Source organism: Puma concolor, chromosome D3 (assembly GCF_028749965.1).
Source record: "Puma concolor isolate L17-30 chromosome D3, mPumCon1.1.hap2, whole genome shotgun sequence".
NCBI classification, from domain to species: Eukaryota; Metazoa; Chordata; class Mammalia; order Carnivora; family Felidae; genus Puma; species Puma concolor.
In genome coordinates, this window is record NC_141678.1 from 68955700 (window position 1) to 68978643 (window position 22944).

The window sequence follows — 22944 nt, forward strand, 5'->3', positions numbered from 1 at the left end:
GCCACGGGGGTGTTCCTGAAGCGTGCGGGCACTCCCCTCCAGGGACTGTCCGGGGAGCCCGGTGTGGGGAGCAGGCCTGGTGCTCAGCGAGCCAGCCGGTAACGCACTGCCCTCATTGCCATGATGGGGATGGCGGCCTGGCAATTACAGGGACATCAGGTGGGGCGGTTCCCCGGCTATCCAGACAGCAAGAAGACCTCAGATGAGTAACCGTAACATCCGGCCGGCCATGTAGCGTTTCAGGCAGGACCTTAGAGTAGAGACACAGATCAGAGTTCCGGTACAGGCTTCGTCACTAACTAGCTGGACAGCACGAGGGCAAAAGGCAACCTCTCTGAACCTTGGCTTTCTCATCTGTGAAAGCATCGCACTGTCACTCTGTAATCCTCACAGCCGCCCCTGAGGGTGGCGGCTGACACGGCTGGGAACGGACACAGAGCCACACAGCCGCGAGTGACCCAGCCAGGCTCTGTGCTGGCTGCAATCTCCCAGATACGCCCCCCGAGGAGGGTCCTGCAGAACAGACCCGGCAGATTTACATCATCTCATCCAGCCCCTTGGGCACGGTAGGTGCTCAGTTAATAGAGGCCACCGTGATGCTGGACCCTTTGCTAAGCCAGTGGCGTTTCCCTCCGTTGGCTCCCTGAAGAGGGAAGTAAGTTCCCCTACAGTTTTCCTTAGGAGGCATCCCAGTGTTTTGCAAACGGGGGTGAGCGTGTGTGTGTGTGTGTGTGTGTGTGTGTGTGTGGCCATGACCTTGGTTTCCAGGCCCCACATGCCTGCGCTAAGCCAAGCGGCCCCAGAGCTGCAGAGAACCCCTGTGCCTGCCCCTGTCGGGCTCACCTCCGCTCTCGTGTTGCCCCTGTGGCTGGGACGCGGAAGGTGGGACCCCGGACAGGGCGTGTGTAGGTGGGCAGGAATGGGGGCGCCTAAGCGAGTAATAAGCAGTCATCACTTTTCCTGAAGGCAAGAAATATGAGCCCATGCATAGTTTTAAAACCACTTGCCCTAGGAATTTTGCTCTCAGAAATTTTGAAGCAGACCTACAAATTATGTGGTAAAGTGTCCGACATGGAGAGAACCATAATAAGTCAGTGGCCCTCGGAATATCTAGTTGGGAACAATTATGAAATAAAAAATGAACAGAGAGACGTTTGTCTGCATTTGGACTGCTGCTAGAATCATCCTTTAACACAAAATCTGAAGTCTTTCTCCCTACACCCACCTCCGAAAATGCAGCTGTGGTGTGGAGAACTTTTTTTATTTTTGTGTTTTTGTTTTTTTTTTTTTTAATAAAAGAGCGCAGTCTTAAGAGTGAAACAAGACGTCTGATTTCAGAACCCCAAGAAGGAAGAATAAACTAAATGAGTGGTGGAAGAAGCATCCTGACAATTTCCATTCTCCAAAAAAAAAAAAAAAAAGGCATTATTTCCCTACCAGCAGGTGTTACCAGTAGCACAAATGGAATATTAATCTTCTCTCCTAAGCCATTCCTCTCCCCACTACCACGACCACCGGAGAAAACTTGCCCAGAGACGTTAGAACATAACAAGCAGAGAGGGAGGTGGATTTTTGCCCCTTTATTTCGCTTGCAGAACAAAAAAAAAAAAAAAAAAAAATGCATGTCTCCTGTGTTTCCAAAACCTGGATCCACACGTCCGTGTATCCGGGACCAAATACTTCCCTGCCTGGCCCCTAGGAGCCAAAGGAGCTCATCCCCAGCCAGGCCAAACCTAAACCCACAGGTTTTGGGGTGAGCAGTGAGCTGGCCCCTACAGGAAGGTATCGACGAAACCCAGGGCCAACAAACACAGAAGAGAGAGGCGCTGGTTTGGGCCAGCTCAGCCAGCAACCGCTGACAAATATTTGTGAATGGCCAGAGCAGGGAAGCTTGGGTCTCCATTGTTGAGGACCGAGGCCCAGCCCCTAGTCTTTTCCAGTGGCGAGGGCTCTCTCAGCCCTTTCCCAAGCCAAGGACGTGGGCCTCGCGTGGCCATCGCCACAGCAGATACCAGTGATAACTCGGCCCTTCTCTCCTTTGCTGGATCTTAGGGCAAAGGGGATGCACAGGAGGTAGGCAATGGGTGCTGGGCTAGCTGTCAGGCTGGGCACACTCCTGAGGGTGTGGGGAATTTCACCTCCCTGGATCAGTTGGCTGATCTGTAAAATGGGAAGAGAGCCTCTTGACCAGCCTGCACACAGACACTGGTCCCAGCAGTCGGTGGCCCCGAGAACTAATGGGAGCCTTGAACAGGAAGGAGGAAAAAAGAAACAAAAAACCTTCATGCCCATTGCCTCCAATGGCATCTGGCCTCTTTCTTGCCCTCCACCCCCCCTCCCCCAGGGGCCCCCCAGCCAATCTCCTTTGCCATCCAACCCCACATCAGCAGCCTTCTTTCTTTTGACTCCATTGGTCTTGCCTGCCCAGTAGGAGGGGCCCCTTACGGGTGGACTCCCAGGCCTCCCCTCCTGTCCACAGACAGCACTCTGTGTGCAAAGGAGCTGCTACCCAGGCAGAGCGAGTCCGAGAACACCCACTAAATGCCCGACAACCTGGATATTCTTGGTCACTGCTCTGCTGGCAGAGCTGGCTCCAAGGAGTGGCAAACTAAAATGACTTGGAATTCCAGGCCCCCCAAAATTTCCGGCAAGAACAGGAGAGTCTCAGCAAGACCTGGCTAATTTCTTTCTGAGCCCTTGACCACCAGCCATGTAAAAATTAGCTCCTTTCTCCTCCAGGTGGAGGATTTGATTTGATTTGTTTTGTTTTGATTTGATTTGATGTGTTTTGTTTGGGGGCGGGGGGGGGGGGGGTAAGGAGGATGTTGGGCAGAGAGAGGGAGATCCCTGATAATGGCAAGTAGGAAGCCAGACAGTTTCAAGACAGATGCTGGGAAGGATTTGGTCAACCATCCTTTGGGGGCATTCCTTGGGCCATAGCTGCAGGCACCACAGTTTTTCTAAATAAGGATGGGAAAAGTCGTGAGAATCAAGCATTATCTGCCAGGGAATTTCCAAGGTTCTTCTCTGGGCTTAAAAATTACTCATACTCAGAGAACAAAGAGGGTAGAAGGAGAAAGGGTGAATTCTTTGAAAGTAATTGAAAAATAAAAGTAGGGGGGATTCACAAAATGTCACACGCCTGTGTGTGTGTCACACTCCTTGAGGAGTTGGGAGGGCCGTGGAATTTCTCCCAGTGGCTCTCCCAGTGTAGGTCAGTCCGTGATTCTCAGGTGAGGGCCGCGGGCTTCTGAGCTGACTTGTGTCTCAGGCATCTGGATTTAGGTCTGGGCAGTCTGAAGGCCAATGGGTGATCCCTGGGAAGAACTGACTCAGTGACTCACTTTGCGGATGGGGCCCCACACTTCCCTAGGCACCTGTGCTCTCTACCCCTGCTCTGCTGTGAATGCAAACTGACAGTCTTCCAGGACTTAAGGCACTGGTCCATTGATGATCACTGTTTTTAGAATGAGTCCATTCTGGGGGCGCCTGGGTGGCGCAGTCGGTTAAGCGGCCGACTTCAACCAGGTCACGATCTCACGGTCTGTGAGTTCGAGCCCCGCGTCGGGCTCTGGGCTGATGGCTCAGAGCCTGGAGCCTGTTTCCGATTCTGTGTCTCCCTCTCTCTCTGCCCCTCCCCCGTTCATGCTCTGTCTCTCTCTGTCCCAAAAATAAATAAACGTTGAAAAAAAAAAATTTAAAAAAAAATAAATAAATAAATAAATAAATAAAAAAAAAAAAAGAATGAGTCCATTCTGGAGGGGGGGGCACCTGGGTGGCCCAGCCAGTTAAGCGGCAGACTTCGGCTCAGGTCATGATCCTGCAGTCCCGTCGGATGGAGCCCTGCACTGGGCTCTGTGCTGACAGTGCAAAGCCTGCTTGGGATTCTCTGTCTCCCCCCTCTCTCAGCCCCTCCTCCACTCACGCTTTCTCCCTCTCTCAAAATAAATAAATAAACTTTAAAAAAATTAAAATTAGGGGTGCCTGGGTGGCTCACATGGTTGAGCGTCCGACTTCGGCTCAGGTCGTGATCTCATCATTCTTGGGTTCAAGCTCCGCATCGGGCTCTGTGCTGACAGCTCGGAGCCTGGAGCCTGCTTAGGATTCTGTATCTCCCTTCTCTCTGCCCCTCCCCTGCTTGCTCTCCGTCTCTCAAAAACGAATAAACATTTTAAAAAGTTTTTTAATTGAAATTAAAGAAAAGAAATGAAAAATTAAAACAAACAAACAAAAAAGAATGAGGCCATTGGGGAGTAAAACTAGATAGAGCCTTAGGTGTGCTGGTAGAGGTGAGGGGTGTTAGAGGAGAAGCCTTTTGCACCCACGTATCGGGACAGCACGGCTTTTTGTACCCAGTATGTACTTCAGACCCAGTGATGAAAAATACCAGGCAGGCCTCATGAGAAGGGCCCAGGGCACACCCGGTCAGCCGCCTCAGTTCAGTGTACCAGGCTTCTATAGATGTTTCTACAATGACTCTTAAATTATTAAAATAAATACAGACAACTAGAAACCCTGAATATCCTATCTAAAAATGGACATAAGAGGACTCCAGAAGGTGGAAAGCAGGCAGACTGGCTGGGCACCATGGCACTCGGGCCACGACACCGTGGTAACTTACCAGAGTTTTCTTCCTGGTCTCACAGATCCCAGACTTGGAGGTAAAGAAGTTGGCAACCCAGAAATGCCAGTAGGCCCAGGCAGACCGGAAAGCCCCAACAAAAGCCTGCCCTCTCTCGCTAAAGGACCAGGAAAGGGGCAACCTTACAATACAGAAAACTCCTGGACAGTAATGCTCTACTCTAGGCAAACCTCCCAGGAAAAATGTGGGCTCCAGCCTGACCCACACAAGCAGAGGTCAGTGGGCCTGACCCACACGAGCACAGTCACCAGGCTGAGGAGGCGCCCAAATCCTCCACCAGGGTGGGGTCAGAGAGGCCGAGTGAGGAGTTAGGACTCGTCCCTGTGGGGCACTGAGCACCCCTTCCTCTGTGTCAGTGGGGGCCACATGGGGGCCTTGAATCCCACCCCCATCCACCAGGTACAAGGCTCCACGCCCCCCCTCCACCATGGTGTCTGTGGAGGCCACGTGGAGAGTACCAATATGCACCCTTCCCCTCCCTGCCAGGGAGGCATCGGTGTGAGGGGCCCGAACTCCCAACCCCGCTCCGCAGTAAAGCGGGCCTCCCTTGGGGTGCCACAGAAGGCCCAGTAGGGAACCCGACCTGTACTCCCCACTCGGTAGTAACAGGGCACGGCAACCCTTTCCACTATTGGAAGCAAGGTCAGAGGAAGCCAGCTAAAACAGTTCTCCATGAGCCCAGAGGCTCATAACACAATACTGAAGATGTCCAGGTTTCAACCAGAAATCTCAGAAAGATCTCAACTGAGTAAAGAAAGACAATAAGACACCCATACCAAGATGACAGAAGTGTTAGAATTCTCTGACAAAAGATCTTAAAGCAGCCAGCAGGAAAATGCTTCAAGAGAACATGCTTGAAACAAATGAAAAATTACGTCTTGGCAAAGAAATAGAAGCTATAACAAAGAACCAAATGAAACGTAATAGTTAAATTAAAAACTCAATGCGTGGGTTCAACAGCAGAATGGAGGGACAAGGGAAAGAACGAGTGTACTGGAAGATAGAATAAAAATGATCCATGGGGCGCCTGGGTGGCTCGATCGGTTAAGCATCCGACTTCAGCTCAGGTCATGATCTCACAGTTCGTGGGTTCGAGCCCTGCACCAGGCTCTATGCTGACAGCTCAGAGCCTGGAGCCTGCTTCCGATTCTGTGTCTCCCTCTCTCTCTGCCCCTCCCCTGCTTGCACTCTCTCTCTCTCTCTCAAAAATAAATAAACATTTAAAAATTAAAAAAAACAAAGATGTAATCTGAGCCACACAGAGAAAATAGACCAAAAAAAAAAGTAAACTGAGCTTCTGGGACCTGGGGGTCCATAACAGCAAATCTAACATACATGGTCTCAGACTCTGTAATGTAGAGCAGAGAAAAAAATGGGTCTGGAAAATTATCCACAGACGTAATAACTGAGAACAGTTTGTGTGTTGCTGGTGGGAGTGTAAAGTGATAACGATCTCTCTGGAAAATAGTTCAATAGTTCTCTCTCTCTCTCTCTCTCTCTCTTTTTTGTAATGTTTATTTATTTTTGACAGAGAGAGAGAGAGACAGACAGACAGCTTGAGTGGGGGAGGGGCAGAGAGAGAGGGAGACACAGAATCTGAAGCAGGCTCCAGGCTCCGAGCTGTCAGCACAGAGCCCGACGCGCGGCTCAAACTCACAGACCTCAAAATCATGACCTGAGCCAAAGTCAGACACTTAACCGACTGAGCCACCCAGGCACCCCTCAGTAGTTCTCTTTTTAAACCAAGTAGCTACCATATGACCTAGTAATGGCACCCCCAGGCACTTATCCCAGAGAAATGAAAACTTAACAAGAATCTGTGCACAAATGCCCATAGAAGCTTTGTGCACTGTAGCCAATAACTAGAACCCACCCAGATGCCTTTTAGCGAGTACATGGTTAAACTCGCTAATACATCCACACTGTGGAACACTACTCAGCAGTAAGAAGGAACAAACTATAGACACGTGCAACGCCCTGGATGAATCTCCAGGGAATGATGCTGAGTGAAAAAAGCCAATCCCACCGGGTTACATACTGTAACGTATGTAACATTACCACCAAGTGGAATTAACAAGGTGCAGCAATTTACATGTACTAGAGGCTCTTGTAACAGATTGTAAATTATTCCATTTATATAACATTTTTGAGATGACAAATTGTAGAAATGAAGACTAGATTACTTACTGCTAGGGGCTCAAGAGGAGGTGGTGGAAGGGAAGTAGGTGTGGCTATAAAAGGGCAACAGGAAGGCATCCTTGCAGTGATGGGAATGTTCTGTATCTTGACTGTATCAATGTCAAAATCCTGATTGTGATCTTGTACCAGAGTTCTGCAAGATGTTACCATGGGAGGAAACTGGGTAGAAGATGCAAAAGATCTCTCTGTATTATTTCTTACCAGTGCACGCGAATCTGTAATTATCTCACAGTAAAAAGTTTAGAAAAATAAATTCATGTCCTTTTAGAAAACACAAGTGAAAAAGAAAAATCCTCATCCCATCCCCCAGAGTTAACCACTGTTAGCATTTTGATGTGTTTCCTTCCTGATTTTTCTGTGTTTTTTTTTTTTTTAAGTTTTTAAAAATTTATTTATTTTGAGAGAGGGAGAGTGTGCGAGAGGGAGAAAGAGAGCGCAGGGGTGGGACAGAGAGAGACAGAGAGAATCCCAAGCAGGCTCCGTGGTGCCAACTCAGAGCCCAATGCGGGGATTGACCCCATGCAGAACTGTGAGATCATGACCTGAGCCGAAATCAAGAGTTGGACACTTAACTGCTGGAGCCACCCAGGCGCCTTTCCTTCCAGATTTTTCTATGCATACAAATATTTGCCTTAAAAAGTAGCACCATGCTACACATAGGACAACACATGCTTTCTTCCATCAACCAGAGTGAAGTCTTAACACCAGGTTCTTAACATTCCACATTGTTTCTCACTGTTAAACACTGCCAGGATGCACAAATTGTGCCTACATCCCTGTGCAAGGCTTTTGAGTACTTCCTTTCGATAAATTGCCACCAAGTGGAATTAACAAGGTGCGGCAATTTACATGTACTAGAGGCTCTTGTAACAGACCGTCAAACTTCCCCCCACCCCGAGAAACACCCTAATTTCTACTTCTAACATGCGATGTGTTGTCTTTACCATTTGTGTGGAAACAAAACACTATACACCTGTCTCCCACTTAATAACTTTAATTCCTCTTGAAAACCCTGCCAGGAGGCAAGGCTTTTCAATGGAAAAAAAATTGTTTTCATTAATTTTAATGGAAAAATGATATGTTTAACCTCAGTCCAAGATGCCTCCAGATTTTCACGGGTACGAAATTGTCAAGTGAACATTGAAACTGAGTTTATATAAGTAATAATAGTTTCAAAGTAAATCAATGCCTTTTTTCGGTTCATAAAATTCAGTGCCATGAAGGTCCGCTGTCCCCACCAAAGGGACAGGTCGCAGTTCTCCAGCTGCACATCCCATAAAGTCAGGGCATGGAAAACACTGGGCGGTGAGCGCAAGAGTGCTTCCAGAGATGGATCAAAATGTTTGGGGTTCATCTCCTGTGCACACCTCAGATTTGTTCCATTGTCATGTTCTCTGGCTTAGAAAATAGTGTGTCCGGTAAATCGGTGAGTCAAATGTCGCTTGTGGGTTAGTCAGCTCGGGCCCCCGTGACAAAATACCACAGACGGGGCAGCTCAACAACAGAATCTTTTTTTCTGAGAGCCCTAGAATCTGGAAGTCCAAGACTGAGGTGTCTTCTTGGTTTGTTTCTTCTGGGGCCTCTCCTCTTGCAGATGTCTGTCTTGCTGTACCTTCACACGGTCTTTCTTCTGTGTCTACATCCCTGGTGTCTCTCTATGTGTCTAGATTTCCTCTTATTATAAGGACACCAGTCCCATTGGATTGAGGCCCACCCTAACGGCCTAACGGATTAACTCAATCCCCTCTTTAAAGGCCCGTATCTTTAAATACAGTCACATTCTTGGGTACTAGGGATTGAGTATTCAACATGTGAATTGAAGGGGTGGGGACACACCATTGAGTGCATAACAGTTTCTTATTGCATATTTTGTTTGTGGGCTTCGGGGTGAAAATGTCAATGTACCCCCCCCCCACACACACACACACACACGCACACAAAGTTGTTGAACAAATGATACAACTTCACAAGAGCCATGATGGTAAAAATTGATTCACAGGATAGCTGTCACCAGATACAGGTCTATGTATGTATCTTCTCCAGAACGTGCGTAGACTGCATTGGGAGGAGTCCCAAAATGGTAACAGGTGCATCAAGAGTACAAGCTGGGTGGCTGGGGTCAGAGTCAGGAGGATTCACGATCTGCTCTGACGCATCGTGTGACTTTGGCTCCCCACGCGTGTGCTGATGTGTATTCTAACAAGGGCAGAAAATACGACTCAAACTCAGGGACTGACTTGACCCCTCTGTAATCGCAGGCCCCCCCGTCTGTCTCGTGCTGTGCTGCGTCCACAGGCCCTGCCGCGGAGTCGGGCACAGAGGAGGTGTCCAGTAAGGGGGCAGACAGAACGAATACATGAACAGCTCCGTGAACTGCTCGCCCGGTGTTTGGACACAGGGACCCTGAACAATCCTCCCAGTGACCCTCTCTGTCTTTCCTCTTCGGTTTGCAGACGGCAGCAGAGGCCTCCGGGAGGGAACAAGCCCCAACAGCATGGTGACCACCAGCCAGTCAGTGCCAAACACAACAGGGACCACCAGAAATCCTACCAGGGGGGCTCGGTGCCTCACCCCTCAGGGAGGCCCACTCATCACGGCTACAGCCAGAACCGGCGCTGGCACCACAGCAACATGAAGCACCCGCCAGGCGACAAGGGGGAGGCAGGCGCCCACCGCAATGCCAAAGAGACCGTGACCGTGGACAGCCCCAAACTTGAGGATGCCCTGGGGGACACCGGGCACGGCAGCCTCGAGCCCCCCCGCAGCCCTGATGCCCCAGCCTCAGTGGCTTCCGAGAGGCTGCCCCCACCGCAGCCGGGGGGTCCAGAGGCCGAGACAAAGCGTAAAGACAGTATTATTCCCGAGCGCATCGGGGAGCGGCCCAAAATTACCCTGCTCCAGTCTTCCAAAGACAGGCTGCGGCGAAGGCTGAAAGAAAAGGTACCGGTAAATGAATTTTCGTTGTTCTCTTGTACCAGGGAAGACATCGTGAGGTAGGCACTTTGGTAGGCGGGCTTGGGTTTGAGGCGGCCACCACTGCCTCGGGGACTGCTGGCCACCAGAGGACTGGCCCGTACGTGAACCCCCTCCGGCACATTCTGGCTCCTCACCTTCTGGTCCCCCAAGAGGCCGAGGTGGGCATTGGGCACCAGCCCGCAGCCTGGGAGGGAAGGGGAGGAAGAAGCATGTACCTGAGGGGGATGGGAAGCGTGCAGGGAAGGCTTGGTTCTTGCCTCCAGCATTTTCTGGGGTCCGACACTGCCCTGACAGTGCTAAAGGGCATTTGGGAAAGACTGGGAGCTCGTACGATAAGGACGGATGCTTCCCCCCCAAGGTAAGCGCCGGCCAGCTGTGGTCTCCGCCAGGGTCGAGAGCAGAGGTGAGTTGGGCAGAGTGCGAGCGGGTCTCGATTTTGCCATTCTCCTCCTTGATCCGCCAGTGGCCCAGGAGGCGTCTAAGGGACAAAACTGAAGGAGGCCCTCAACCCCAGCCTCACACGGGTGCCGACTGTGCTCCGACACCAGCCCTGAGAGGAAGGGCCTTCGTAACTGTTGCCCCCACCCCCACCAGCCTCTCTTTCTTCACTGTATCCTGACCGTGGCCCCCAGAGCCTGGTTCACTGATTCAAGGGGACGTGTCCCTGAGCCTCTAGCAAAGGCATAAGGCTACGTCAATGGCAGCATCGTGTCCACTGTGCTCACCCTGGCCCCCCTTCCCTGCCAGGGATGCAGGAAAGGTCACCTTGGAGAGGAACTGCTCCTGAGAAAGGCCGGCTGGCCCCCAGCCCTCCCCACAGAGTCCTCATTGTGAGGCTTCTGCGGAGCTCGAAGCTCTGGGCTTCTCTCTGGCCTCTCACTGCTGCTTTCTTTCCTCCCCCTTTTGCCTGAAAGGCCAAGCCCAGGTCCACACTCGGGCAGGACAAGGCAGGTCAGACCCCTTCCCCAGCCAATGCTTGAAGCTGCACCTGCGTCCTTCACAGCCCTGAGCTCCCGCCCCGCTGCCCCCGGTGGGGAAGCAGCTGTGAGGTCCAGAGGGAGAGCCTCCCTCATTTCCTTCCTTCTCAGAGGTGGGAGCCTGGAGACCAGGCCGGTGGCATGTAGTGACCAGCGTGGTGACAGTGCGTAGGGTCCTCCTAAAGACCCGCCGAGACACATTCCTCAAAGCCTGGCCACAGAGAGGGGATTACTCACTAAATTCCCTCCAGTCCTACTAAATGTAGCTGGTGCTTTAGGGCCCAGCAAACCACCTGCTGCTCCTCACTCTGCCTTTGACTGGCTGGGTGACCTTGGACAAGTCCCCTAACCTCTCCGAGCCCCAGTTGACTCATCTGTAAAATGACAGCAATACCGCATACCTTGCAGACAGGCCATGGCATGCATAAAGACCTCCTGGGTGGTTCTTACTTTATATACTGCCCGGGGGCCCGGATGGTGGGGCAGTGGGGTGGATAAGGAAGGGATTAGAACGGGTAAGATAGGTCCATAGCACCCATACACGGGTTTCGAGCACTCCCCTTAGGTGAGGCCTCCCGGATTCCCAGAGCAGGAGGACATTGGCTAAGGCCATAAGTAGGGCTCAGGGGAAGCTCGACATCATCCAGGCGCCGCATCTTCCCAGGAAGTAGACTGAGGCCCAGAGAGTGAAACCACTGCCCACAGCCATACAGCTAGAGGCAGAAAGCAGGTTCGAGAACTCTGGTCTGTGCCTCCCGGCCTAGAGCTCTCCTGGTTGGGAATAGGAGGGCAAGCGCGGGACCCCACTTTCTGTCCCTGACCCTGCCCTTCTTCCCTGATCTCCCATCCCAGTAGGTAGGGCAGTCACATTCTTGGCCACCCATCCATTGTATTTGAATAAATACTTTTGAGACTATCAGATCTGTCCAGGCCTGGTCTACGTGCAGTGAACCTTCTTAAAGGTGTAGAGTTAGCTGTCTGAAATTTCCTTCCTAGAAGTGCCCATCCATTTAGTGGCACACTGGAGGGCTCCCCGGGGTATAGCGTTTGTTACAGAAGGCCAGCACAGTCTCCACAGGACATAAAACCAGGGCCGTGTTTATCCAGATCTGGCAGCCTGGAAAGCAAGGTGGCCATTCCGTGGGCACCTTTTACCAATATAGCAGACATTTTGAATACTTTCCTCCTTCCTGCCCTCGTTTTCTCTTTGACCCAGTTTTTTGTTTTGTTACCTTATTTCATCTTTTACAAGCCCCATTGGGTCATTCCTAGCTTGAGACCTTCGATGGGCACGTACACAAACAGAACCAACATATGTGGGAATCCTGGGTAAGAGCTAGAACTTGCAAGAAAGATCAGCCCCTAAGAGCCAAGAAAAAGGTCAGCAGAGGGCCTTGGTGGTTGGGGGTCCTAGGTGGAGGTCAGCATTCCCAGAGGGACCAGACCTCAGGTTCATGAAGGTAGGGCTGGGTCCTTGCTGGGGGCAGCAGGCCTCCCTCCACTGGCCACCCCCAGTGGTATCCTCGGCTCCACTGAGGCACGACTCAGTTTGTCTCCCACGCCCCCAGGATGAAGTGGCCGTGGAGACCACCAACCCTCAGCAGAACAAGATGGACAAGTTGATTGAGATCCTCAACAGCATGCGGAACAACAGCAGTGACGTGGATGCCAAGCTCACCACCTTCATGGAGGAGGCCCAGAACTCGACCAACTCCGAGGAGATGCTGGGAGAGATCGTCCGGACCATCTACCAGAAGGCCGTGTCCGACCGCAGCTTCGCCTTCACGGCCGCAAAGCTCTGCGACAAGATGGCACTCTTCATGGTGGAGGGGACCAAGTTCCGGAGCCTGCTCCTCAACATGCTTCAGGTAACCGGACACCGACAGCTGAGCCTCCCCTCCCCCGCCCCGCCGCGCCCGCCAGTGGGTTATTACTAGAGAGAAGGCTGCAGATTCTGACCACAGTTGAACTTTTCCCAAGTTCCACCCTTGCCCGATTAATTATAGAAAATAAAAAGGCACTTGACGGGCACGGGATGAGTGGCCGGATTTGCGTGTGTTTGTGTGAGTGATCCATGGTTACGATGGACCAATATAATTTTATAGGTGTTTCGTGTTTAACCAGCCTTTCCCTCTTTCTATTTCCACGATAAGAGAGCTGATCCTTGCTCTTCACCAGTGTCTGTGCTTTGACCTCTCCGCGTCCGAGCAGATGTGAACCGGGTGTAGACTTCTTTCCTCCTCCCGCCCCGGACCACCACCCCCAGGCCCTGGAGGTGGTGTGGCTGGAGCTGAGCAGAAGGTACAAAGGCTTTGAGCAGGAGAGGTGTGATCTTCTTGCCGATACACTGGGCTTCCTGAAACCACTCTTAGGGCAAAAGGGAAGTGTGGCGACCTAAGACTATCTTGTTCCTCGGTGCCTTCCGGCTCAAAATCCCACCTCCCCGCCTTTTCGCTCCTTCCTCCATGGGTTCGCCGCATCCAGTGCTGGTTTCGTGACCGTGAGCGTGTAGTGTCGGTAAGGGTGTGGGTGCTCAGACTAAGGCCAGCGCCGTTCCATCCCATGAGCCAGGGGCCGATCCCTGCCCTTCTGTCACAGGTGCTAGCAGGTAAACTGGTGGCATCAGAGGAGAGGTAGCAGGTGGCCCGGCATGGCCACCATGGCTGGGGCCTCTTGGCTGGAGAAAAGTCTTCTGTAGTGTGACTTTGTACCTTAGGCTAGTTGAGATATGAATTGAGTTTCCAGCCCAGGTGAGGTGAGACTAGAGCCTGGCGGTTTGGAAAGCAGGGGTGCAGAGTGGGCAGAGACCACTTGCGGGTCTGTCTGAACAAGGGCGACCGTGTGACAAGTCATCTAAACTACAACCGTCCTGAGAGTCGCGAGGGCTCTGTTTGTAATTACGCCCAGACACCAGGCGTAAACCAAGGCATGTGGTCGCCTTGGTCTCAACCACCTGGTTCGAAGTCTAAGGTCTCCTCCTAAAAAACAGGGAGGAGGGAGCCCCCTCCCCCCCACATGCTGCCCACAGGGCTCCATCCCCGCCCTCCTCCCCTCTTCCTGGGGAGAGCCTGCTCACTGCAACCCGAGCCCTCGCTGGCCAGCCTGGCCTGCTTCTTTCCAGCTCCGGGCCCCGATCAGGTTCCCATTCCTGGATCGCCCACGCTCCCCTGGTGACGAATTCCCGCATTACCTGAGGGATTTGCACATCGGGCATGTTCCTCACGGGCCGGAATGTCCTGGGAGAGTGTGGAGGGTGACGGCCGGGAGCGGCCTGTCTGCCACGTCCTGCCAAGCATGGGGGAGTCAGGGCCGGGATCGGCCATTCGCCTTGGATTTAGATCTTTTTCCGAGAAGGGCCAGGATAGGACAAGACTTCTAGACAACGGCTGCCAGCTCCAAGTAACCCAGCCAGAACCAGTGGCGGACAGACATACAGGGCGTGCGGACGAGACGCACCCAGCTGGGAAGGGCAGCTGGCCGCAGGGGCCGCCCAGGATCCTGCCCGGGTCAGGCATTTCTTCCAATGACCTGTGGTTAGAGCAGCCTTGCCCACGGTGTCCGGCAGGGCATCAATCCTGGGAAATGCTCAACCACAGAAGGGGCTCCGTGGCGCGCCCGCCTCTCCGTCAGCCACAAAGCGGGCTGGCTCAGCACAGCAGGAAGGGAACCTGTTTGGCCGCACTGAACTCAACAGAGTCTCCTTTGCATCCCCCAGCTAATAACTTCTTCTGGAATTAGTATGCCAAGAGGCCTGGTCTGGCAAACACGAGCTAGGGCAAGAACACTAACCTGAATGCTGGGAAACAGGGCTTTCCGACCTGATTCAGGGGTCATCAGCTGGAACTGGACCTCTGTGGCTCCCGCTGGGACGTGCGTGGCTTGGGGGCTTGACGCCCATCAGGGGACCTTACGGTTTTGCGCTGCCGGCGATGAGGCGGGGGCCTCGAGGAGGGGCACGAGGGGCCCCACGCAAGCCTCCTCCTCCCTCACTTTCCCTGGGCCCTTCCACTGCAGGAAACAGTCCCAGGTGCCCCTAGTCCTCAGAAACCTGCCCACCCCCTAGTGTGCCTCAAGGACAGGTACGTCATGTGCTTTGGGAGACGGCCCTACTGATGCCATCTTGTCCCTGGAGCAGAGGAGGGCTCTCAGCCCCACATCTGCCACTTGCCTGGGTAGAGCACTTGTGGATTAGGTATTTAGAAACCTAAATGTCCCCCGTTGGCCCCCACTCACCCCGTCTTCACCACCCGCAGCCCCAGCTTTTGCGTAAGCTAAGGAGAGAACCCCTCGAAGGGCTTGAGCCAGACGCTCACTTTCAAGGCCCTTCAGGCTCCCATGGAGGGCAGACTGGATGTGCGCGTGTACGGCTGCCCCGAGCTCCTGACGGATCAACTCCCTGGCTGCGAGGCCCAGAGGAAACCACCCCCCATGGGTCTGATTGGGCCTCCTCGGGCCCTGCTGCTTCTCCCAGCCGCTGAGGAGGGGACAGATTGAAGTCAGCTTTCCAGGCAGCATGATTGATTCATGGCCATTCATCACCCCAGACTCACAAGGTACAAGAAAAGAGGGAAGTAGGCATGGGTCATCAAACCCCACTTTCCTTCTTAAGGCCCACAGGGGTGTCTTTTTTTACTTGCCTTCATTTTCTGGCAAACCTGATTTGTATCCCCTGGCAGACAGCCCCAGCCCGGCCCCCAGAGCTCTCCCCTTCCCTCTCTCCCTCTGTGGTTCACTCTCCACTCCATCCTCTTACAGCTCACCGGGTCTCCAGCCAGCCGCCTTCCGTGGCCTCTGAGATGCCCCACCCCGTCCCCCGCTGTGGTCAGTTAGGCGGCTTCCTCCACGTCAGAGGCCCGGCTTAGTGATGCTGGGCGCAATGTGCCAAGGGCGTGAAGCACCCTGTGAACTCAGCTCTCGGCATTGGCTTTGGGTGTGCTCCTTTTTGCTGCCCCAGGTTTCAGCAGCGGGAGCTGGCGGCATAGGGGGAGGGGCGGGCTCTGACGTAGAGGGTGCTGTGGCAGAGGTGGGAGAGCTGCCCCCCAAGCTGGGGTGCAGACCCCTTGGAGCGTAACTGGGGCCAGGCGGAGGTCAAAGGACCTTTCACCCTTCCCAGCCAGACTCAGCATCGTCAGCTCCAGGAACCCAGAACACTGCCCTCATGAGCCATGATGATGCCAGGGACCCTAGGGTTTCAGTAGACCCCCTGTCACCAGTCCCACAGCCCAGAAATGGTCCCCAATTTTTACATCAAAAACGAGTCTTTTTGCCTTAAACGTGGTCCTTTCCCTAGGTCCTTTCCCTAGCGTTCTTGTAAACAAAATTCTACTTATTATAATAACAGACATTTCTTAAATGCATCAGATCAGTGCCTCTCATCAGAGCAGCGCTTCTCAAACTTGAACGTGCTTTTGAATCACACGGGATTTCATTTAAATGCAGATTCTGGTTTGGAAGCTCTGAGTGCAGCCCGAGAGTTTGCAGGTCCAACACGTTCCTGGGTGCTGGTGGCCCAGAGACCTCACACTCTGAGTAGCAAGGCATTGTATCAGATGACTGATGGTTTGTCGGTGATGGCTCAGTGTCACAAATAGGCCAACTGAGGCACAGTCTTTTATTGGTGTGATCGTGCAATGTGGGAATCTGGCCTGGCAATGGTGAGTTTCAGCCATCAGGTTTTCGTTAGGCCAGTGGTTCTCGGCCTAGCTGCCGGTGAGAATCGTATGGAGAGGAGCTTGTAAGATACACTGTTGCAGGCGTCCTACCCCAGACCAGGCGAATTCCATTCTCCAGGGACAGGCTGGCCTTCCTTTTGAAAGAACTCCCCCGTGATTCTGCTGTGTAGCTGGCCGAGCACCGCTGTCAGGAAGACACTTCAGAGATGCCCTGACTGTGCCACTGTTGTCACTTACGAACCAGCTGGCCCTGCCTGTCATCCCGTGAGCCAGTCGAGAAATTTGTACCAGGTACTGGACTCTTTGCTGAGTAATGTGGAAAGACGCGGAGCTCGAGCTGGTGGGAGAACACCAAAGCAGGAGATGGGGCAGCTGAGACAGTCCCTTCACCTTGCCTGGCCTCGGGTTCCCCTCCGGGCAGTGAGGAAGCTATTCTGGATCATCCCGGGGGCCCTTTCTTATACTCCTCTCCCCCATTCTGGGGTTCCTCCTGGAGCACCTCCACACTAACCAAGTCATCCCAGTGGGAGCCCAGAGCTGCCTCTCCTCGCCACTGGCCCTACTTCTCTCTGTCCTCAGATTGTCTCCCCACGTCCTTTTTCTTTCTCTTGGCCTCCGACGTTTGTCAGGGCAGTGATCGTATGTTCCAGGAGAAGGACCTCACTCTCAGCCCACGTTGTCGGGAGTGGGCCAGAGGCCGGGCCACCCAGTAAAGCTGGGAAGTCGATTTGTTTCATTGCCCAGCCCGCCTCACTCCCCCTCTCCCACCCAGCCCCTGACTTCGTGTTTGTGGGGTTCCACACCCACCGGAGTGTGTGCGCGGATGCTTTCTGACTTCCGGGAGAATATGGGTTGCCCAGGACCCCTGGGTTATGGAAGTCACCAAAACTCGCCTTGATCGTCACCAGGGAATAGTGGAATGATAATAGGGCGGAGGGGTGGCGGGGGAGGCTCCAGCTTCACCCAGGGAAGAATGAGCATGCCTCTTTTATGGGACCTTTGGAATGAGAGGAATTGGAGGCCTGAGCCCCCTCCACCCGGCACTGCCCTGTCACCACCCCAAGCCTTCCACTTGGGCTCAGGGAGTGCTCCTTCTCCAAGATATGCCTGGGTAGTACAAGTTCAAGCCCTCCTCTGTTGAAATGTGTGTGCCCTGTTTAGCCAAGAGGTGTCTGCATCTGAGCTATGCAGAGCGAAGTATTATTAGAGCAGGCATCAGTGTGTCTGTAATTGACCCCAGCTCTCCCTAGCAACCGTTGCCAACAACACATCTAACAGAAGGATGCGATACCTTTTTTGAAAAAAAAAAACAAAAAAAAAAACAACTCATCCCAACTCAAGTCGTAAACACAGCGGGGCTGTTGTGAAAAAATGCCAACTCGGAATCTGGCATCTGACCAGATTTCAAAATAAATTGCTCTCCACCAGCACCTTCTATAAGATTGTCTTTTAAAAAGCTGGCCTCAAGCTAGAGAGCAGATAAACCCTTGTGTTTCAGGCGAGGTCACCAGTAAGCACTGTGTTTGGAGCTTTTGAAACACGGAAACTCCACTGAGTGGTGCCTGGGGGCTGCACAGGGCTTCTGCGGGGTCTCTGGGAGTGGCTTCATCTGTGGGTTTAGGCCCAGAAGATACACTCAAGACTCCCTGGTCTGGCTGCTCTATGAGTAAGTCAGAACATAATATGCGTCTTCAGGGTTTGAGTGACACATACACCCTATTCCTGCCCCATTTCTCTCAAACTCTGCCCCCTGTCTTGGTCCCACAGTTGCTGGCTTGGGGCCAGCACTGGCACTGGGCCATCCCTCTAACTCCACTCATCAGGGAGAACCTCCTTCTCTCCTGGTTATCTCAAGGTTTTGGGAAAATGAAACTTGTTCCTCTCCACTTGGAGCCTCGAGTTCCTAACTCCCATCTTTTACAGGGGGGAGGGAAGAGAAGAGCTAACACTGATTCTTGGGGTTGTAACCAGTTCTAAATGTAAGCTGCTCAAGAGCAGAAGTCCTGGCTGAGTTAGCATTGGTCCCCAGCTCCTGGCCTCATGACTTGGACGTAGTAGGTGCTCGGGAAATGCTCGTAGGGGAAAGACGGAGCCCTCAGTATTAGGCCCCAGTGCTCTCTGGTGTATGATGAGCTTCTCCACTCCTGAGCACCTTGTGAGTGAATGCCAAGACTCTCTCCGAGCCGGGTTCCGGGGCAGGAATCTTTCCCCATGTTCACAGATGAGAAAAGTGTCTCAGGAAAGCTACGAGCTTTACCCAAAGTCATAGGGCTGAATGAGAGCCACCAGCCCGCCACCCTGGCTCCCATGCCACTGCCCAGATAAGGTGTAAGGGCCAGAAAGTTGGGAAAATCAGGAATCTGTCTCATGAAGCTATCCGTGGGGATTCCAAAATCCACCCTTCTGGAATAATCCCACTGCCTTTCCAGCAAGCAGTCTCTGAGTCTGAGCTTTCTGGGCCACTGGAGGGCTGGGGGTGTCTGAGGAAACACCTTTACATCGCCATTTGCTTTATCCAGATGAACCACACAGCTGCTATTCCTGAGGTGAGGCCCGGTTCTCCCCCTTGAACCCTCTCTCTCTGCTTAGACCTCCCTTACTTCTGCATGCCCACCGCTGAGCCGACGTGCACTCCAGGCATGTAAACTAATTTTACTGTTGGCCCAAGCCAGGCATACCCAGGGATAGAAGCACATTGTTCTGTGCATTCCAGAGCTTGAGCAAAGCCCTGGGCTGTACCCACCCCGAGTTCCCCTCCACTGGTTGCTAGAAATCAAGAGGGGATAAAGCAAAGGGCTCACAGGCAAACGCAGGCAGCTTTCCCTGTGGGCAGATTGTGGATGGTGTTTGCACAGACCCACAAAAAGGTCTTTTTCTCTTAAAAAAAAAAAAAAAATGTCGCCCCACCTGCTGGCTGGTGTCAGCACCCTGAGTCATTCTGCCCATGCTGGAGTCCTTGCCCTGTGAGGGCCATGCAGAGTCGGCACACGCATTCCCCCCAAATGGTGGGCACCAGGCAAGCCTGCCTCGCGTGTCACGGGAGACCCCAGGGCCTTGACCTTCTGCAAAGGAGGATGCAGCAGGCACAGCTACCCCACCAGGGAGAGCCGGTGCTTGGCTGATACCAAAGCTCCAGTCCACCCTACCGGAACCAGAGACAGCTACTTGTTGCCCACACTTGCTCTGGTATGAGCAGATCGTACCTTCTTTCTGGCAGCCCTCATTTCTTCCTCTCAACAAACACGTAATGAAGCCTTTGCTGGCTACCTTCCACAGTGGCAGAGCCCGTATATGGGTCATCTCTGCTAACCTGCCCACCCCTCTGGTCCTCTTCTCCCACTTGGTGCAGATGAGGGTAGCGTCCAAAGCCTGAGTGTCTTTTTCGAGGCTCCAGCTGCCTCTGACTGTTCAACATGGTGTGGGGTGGAGGGGAAGCAGGAGGTGGCTTCCAAAAGTGCTGAATCTAAGGCCCCGTCTAAAACTTTGGAATTCTGAGTGGGACAGAAGCCACCTGTAATTTTGACAGGAAAAAAAAAAGCAGTTTGAATTTTTAATTGGAACATAAGCAGAGAGAAGAAAGTGATCATTGACCCTCAGTAAGTCCCAGAAGGAGCCCAGAACAGCGGCTTGCTCATTACGGTTTTCTTGTTGGAGGCTGTGTCCCCTGGTGCCTTGGGAGCAAAGACTGTGTCCTTGTCATCCTTGTGTCCCGCCCACCCACCCACCCCCCCCCCCCACTACCGTGCCGTCCCATAGCAGGTACTCAGCAAGCATCAGATGGTTGGTTCAGGAGTTCAGCCTAGCGGGGACAAAGGAACATTGGTGGCAACAGAAGGGAATAGTTCAGTGTCCTGCTCCCACCCATCTCTGGGCCAGGGGAACTTTACCCGAGTCAGGGATTATTTCACCATCACCTGTGTTTCTTGCCAGGCCGTGTCCTCCTCCCTTTACAGCCTCACCCCCACCCCCGGCTTCATTTTCCCTGCTAAATCCCCTCATAGAACTTGGCTGGGCGCTTCCCCGTCTGAGGCTGCCATGCCGAGGCAGGCCCTGCCGATAAGTGGGTTATCGGAGAAGGCCAGCTCGGGTGTCCTGGGCCCCAGAGGGTCACCCCTGGCTGGCTGGCGGCTCACCCCCAGCACCTCCTCCTTCCCCTTTCCCAGAGCCAGGCCAGCAGGAGACAGCAGATCCTCCCCGCAGCTCAGCGAGCGCCCGGCCCCCAGCCGCCGCTGGGAATCTGAGCTATGCTAAGCCGCTCCAGATCACGGCATCGCTGCCCTGCCCAGGCACGGCCGGCCCAGACAGGGCGCCTCTACCTGCCGTGGCCGCCTCTGGAAAGCTGGCACTGCCTGGGCCGATGGAAAAAATCTCCCTGCAGGTTATGTAACTGCTCACCACCCTGTCCCTGGCTCCCCAGGGAGGCTCCCCAGCCACCACCAAGGAAGAGGGGCCCTCCCCAAGGCAGGGAGGGGATGGCGGCCGAAGGTCATTCTTTCAAAGAGAAGTAAATAGTCTTGAGGGATTGTCTAAGCTCCTCCTCAAGGAGTCCCCAGGACTGCTGTTCCCTATGGCTTGCAGAGCTCAAAGGCCCACCCCAGCCGCATGGCCTAGCAGGGCGAGGAAGGCTTGCCAAGGGAGCTGGGCTCCGCAGGAGGGGCTGAGAAGCAGAGAGGGAAGGAGGGTTTTATGGTTGGCTTGTTTGGTTTGGACTGGTTGGTTGTTTTTGTTTTTTTTTTTCATTTGGCCTTGTTTTCTTGTGATAAAGTATATGCAACATAAAATGTACCATTTGGGCCATGTTTTAAGTGCACAACTGTGTGGCACCAAGCACAGCCAGAAGGTTGCACAGCCACTCCCACCATCCACCCACAGAACCTCTCATCGTCCCAAACAGAAGCCCTGTGGCCGCCAGGCAGTAACCCCCCGGCCCCCCAGCCCCCTCACCTTCTATCAACATGGCTCTTGTGCTGCTCTTACACATATCCCACAGAAGTGGGATCATAAAATAGCCGTCCTTCTGTGTCTGGCTTATTACACTTAGCAAAACGGTTTCGAGGTTCATCTATGCAGGAGCATGTGTCAGAACTTCCTTCCTTGTCCCAGGCGAATAATATTCCATGGGTGTGGTTACACCACGTTCTGTTTATCCGTTTATCTGTTTATCGATGGGCACTGGGGTTGTTTCCTCTTCTGGCTTTCCTGAGTAGCACCATCATGAATGTGTACGTACAAGTATCTGTTTGGCCCCTTCTTTCAATCTTTTGGAAAATATACCTAGAAGTAGAATTGCTGAATCACGTGGAAATGCTACTTTTAACTTTTTAGGAACTGCCAAACTGTTTTCTGGGAGGTTCGTTTTTGATGGGGGAAATATAATGAGTGAAGACCCAAAGAAATGGTGCAGGTGAGGGACAGTGGGGAGACTGGCCTGCAGTCAAGGTGTAAGTGGAGAGCTGGAAGAAGTCCATAAGGTGGAACAAAAGGGTTTGGACTTTATGAAGTTGGACCAGGGAGCCCTTGTTGGTTCTTGAGGTGTAGCATGCCCAGGTTATCTAAAAATCACAGAACAGGGGTGCCTGGGTAGCTCAGTCGGTTAAGCAACCGACTCTTGATTTGGGCTCAGGTCTTGTTCTCATGGTTCGTGGGTTCAAGTCCCACATCGGGCTCTGTGTTGATAGTGTGGAGCCTGCTTCGGAGTCTCCCTCCCTCTCTCTCTGCCCCTCCCCCGTTCATTCTCTCTCTCTCTCTCTCTCTCTCCCCCACTGTCTCTCTCTCTCAAAAATAAATAAATAAACATGTAAAAAAATTATTTTTTAATCACAGAACAGCATGGACCTAAAGGCAGGACCTATAGAGTACCCACCCAACCCATTCATCCTGTAGATGCAAGACCAGAGGCCCAGGAAGGTTAACAGAAGCTGTGCTTTGGGAAGACGCGTGTGATGGGTTATAGGATGTTACTCTTGGAAATCTCTTACATTAGAGAACCAGGGGTTTTAGGTGGCCACAGTCGTCTCTTTGTAAAGAGAGCACACGCAGATTGGAGCCCTCCCCTCAGAGATCTAAGCTGCGGGGGGCAACGCCTCGTTCCCCCGCCCTCCCCCCCAGAGCCCACTCCCCAGCCCTTGGTGCATGGAACCCTCGCATTCCAGCCACCCCCACCCCCACCCCACAATCCAGAGGCTGGAAGCTGGGGTTGCCTGCTGCGGGGCCAGCGGGCCAGCATGAAAGATGTACCATTCTTCCTCTGCTCTCCATCCTTCTCAAGTGCCAAGAGCTTCAAGAGCAAGGAGTCAGTAGAGAATCTTTAAACTGAGGCCCCCATATGAACAGGCTTCCTAGCCAAGGGCACGTGACCTCTGTTCCAGTGGGGGCACAGAGCACGTAGCCACCTGCCGAGAGAATGAACAGGACTCTATCCAGTCTGTCCCCCACCCTTACCCACCCCACCCCCGCGCCCTTCCCATGCTGCTCCTGC

General features: G+C 53.1%; 1 protein-coding gene and 1 long non-coding RNA gene across 10 annotated transcripts in view; one reads left to right on the forward strand and one right to left on the reverse strand.

Annotated features, from left to right (window-relative positions):
- Positions 1 to 22944, forward strand: part of CTIF (cap binding complex dependent translation initiation factor) — a 297040-nt gene that overhangs the window by 193809 nt on the left and 80287 nt on the right. For 7 of the 9 annotated variants that reach the window (XM_086682924.1, XM_086682923.1, XM_086682930.1 and 4 more), the window contains 2 exons: positions 9295 to 9787; positions 12363 to 12662. In XM_086682924.1, coding sequence (XP_086539050.1) covers positions 9295 to 9787; positions 12363 to 12662 — 793 coding nt within the window. The remainder of the gene's footprint in view (positions 1 to 9294; positions 9788 to 12362; positions 12663 to 22944) is intronic. The other 2 variants (XM_086682926.1, XM_086682928.1) reach the window with 1 other exon arrangement.
- LOC147575615 (uncharacterized) lies at positions 21187 to 22902 on the reverse strand. Its single transcript, XR_015242559.1, has 2 exons — positions 22704 to 22902; positions 21187 to 21740 (listed from the first exon to the last, which is right to left on the reverse strand). It is a non-coding gene; the product is annotated as an uncharacterized LOC147575615 (long non-coding RNA).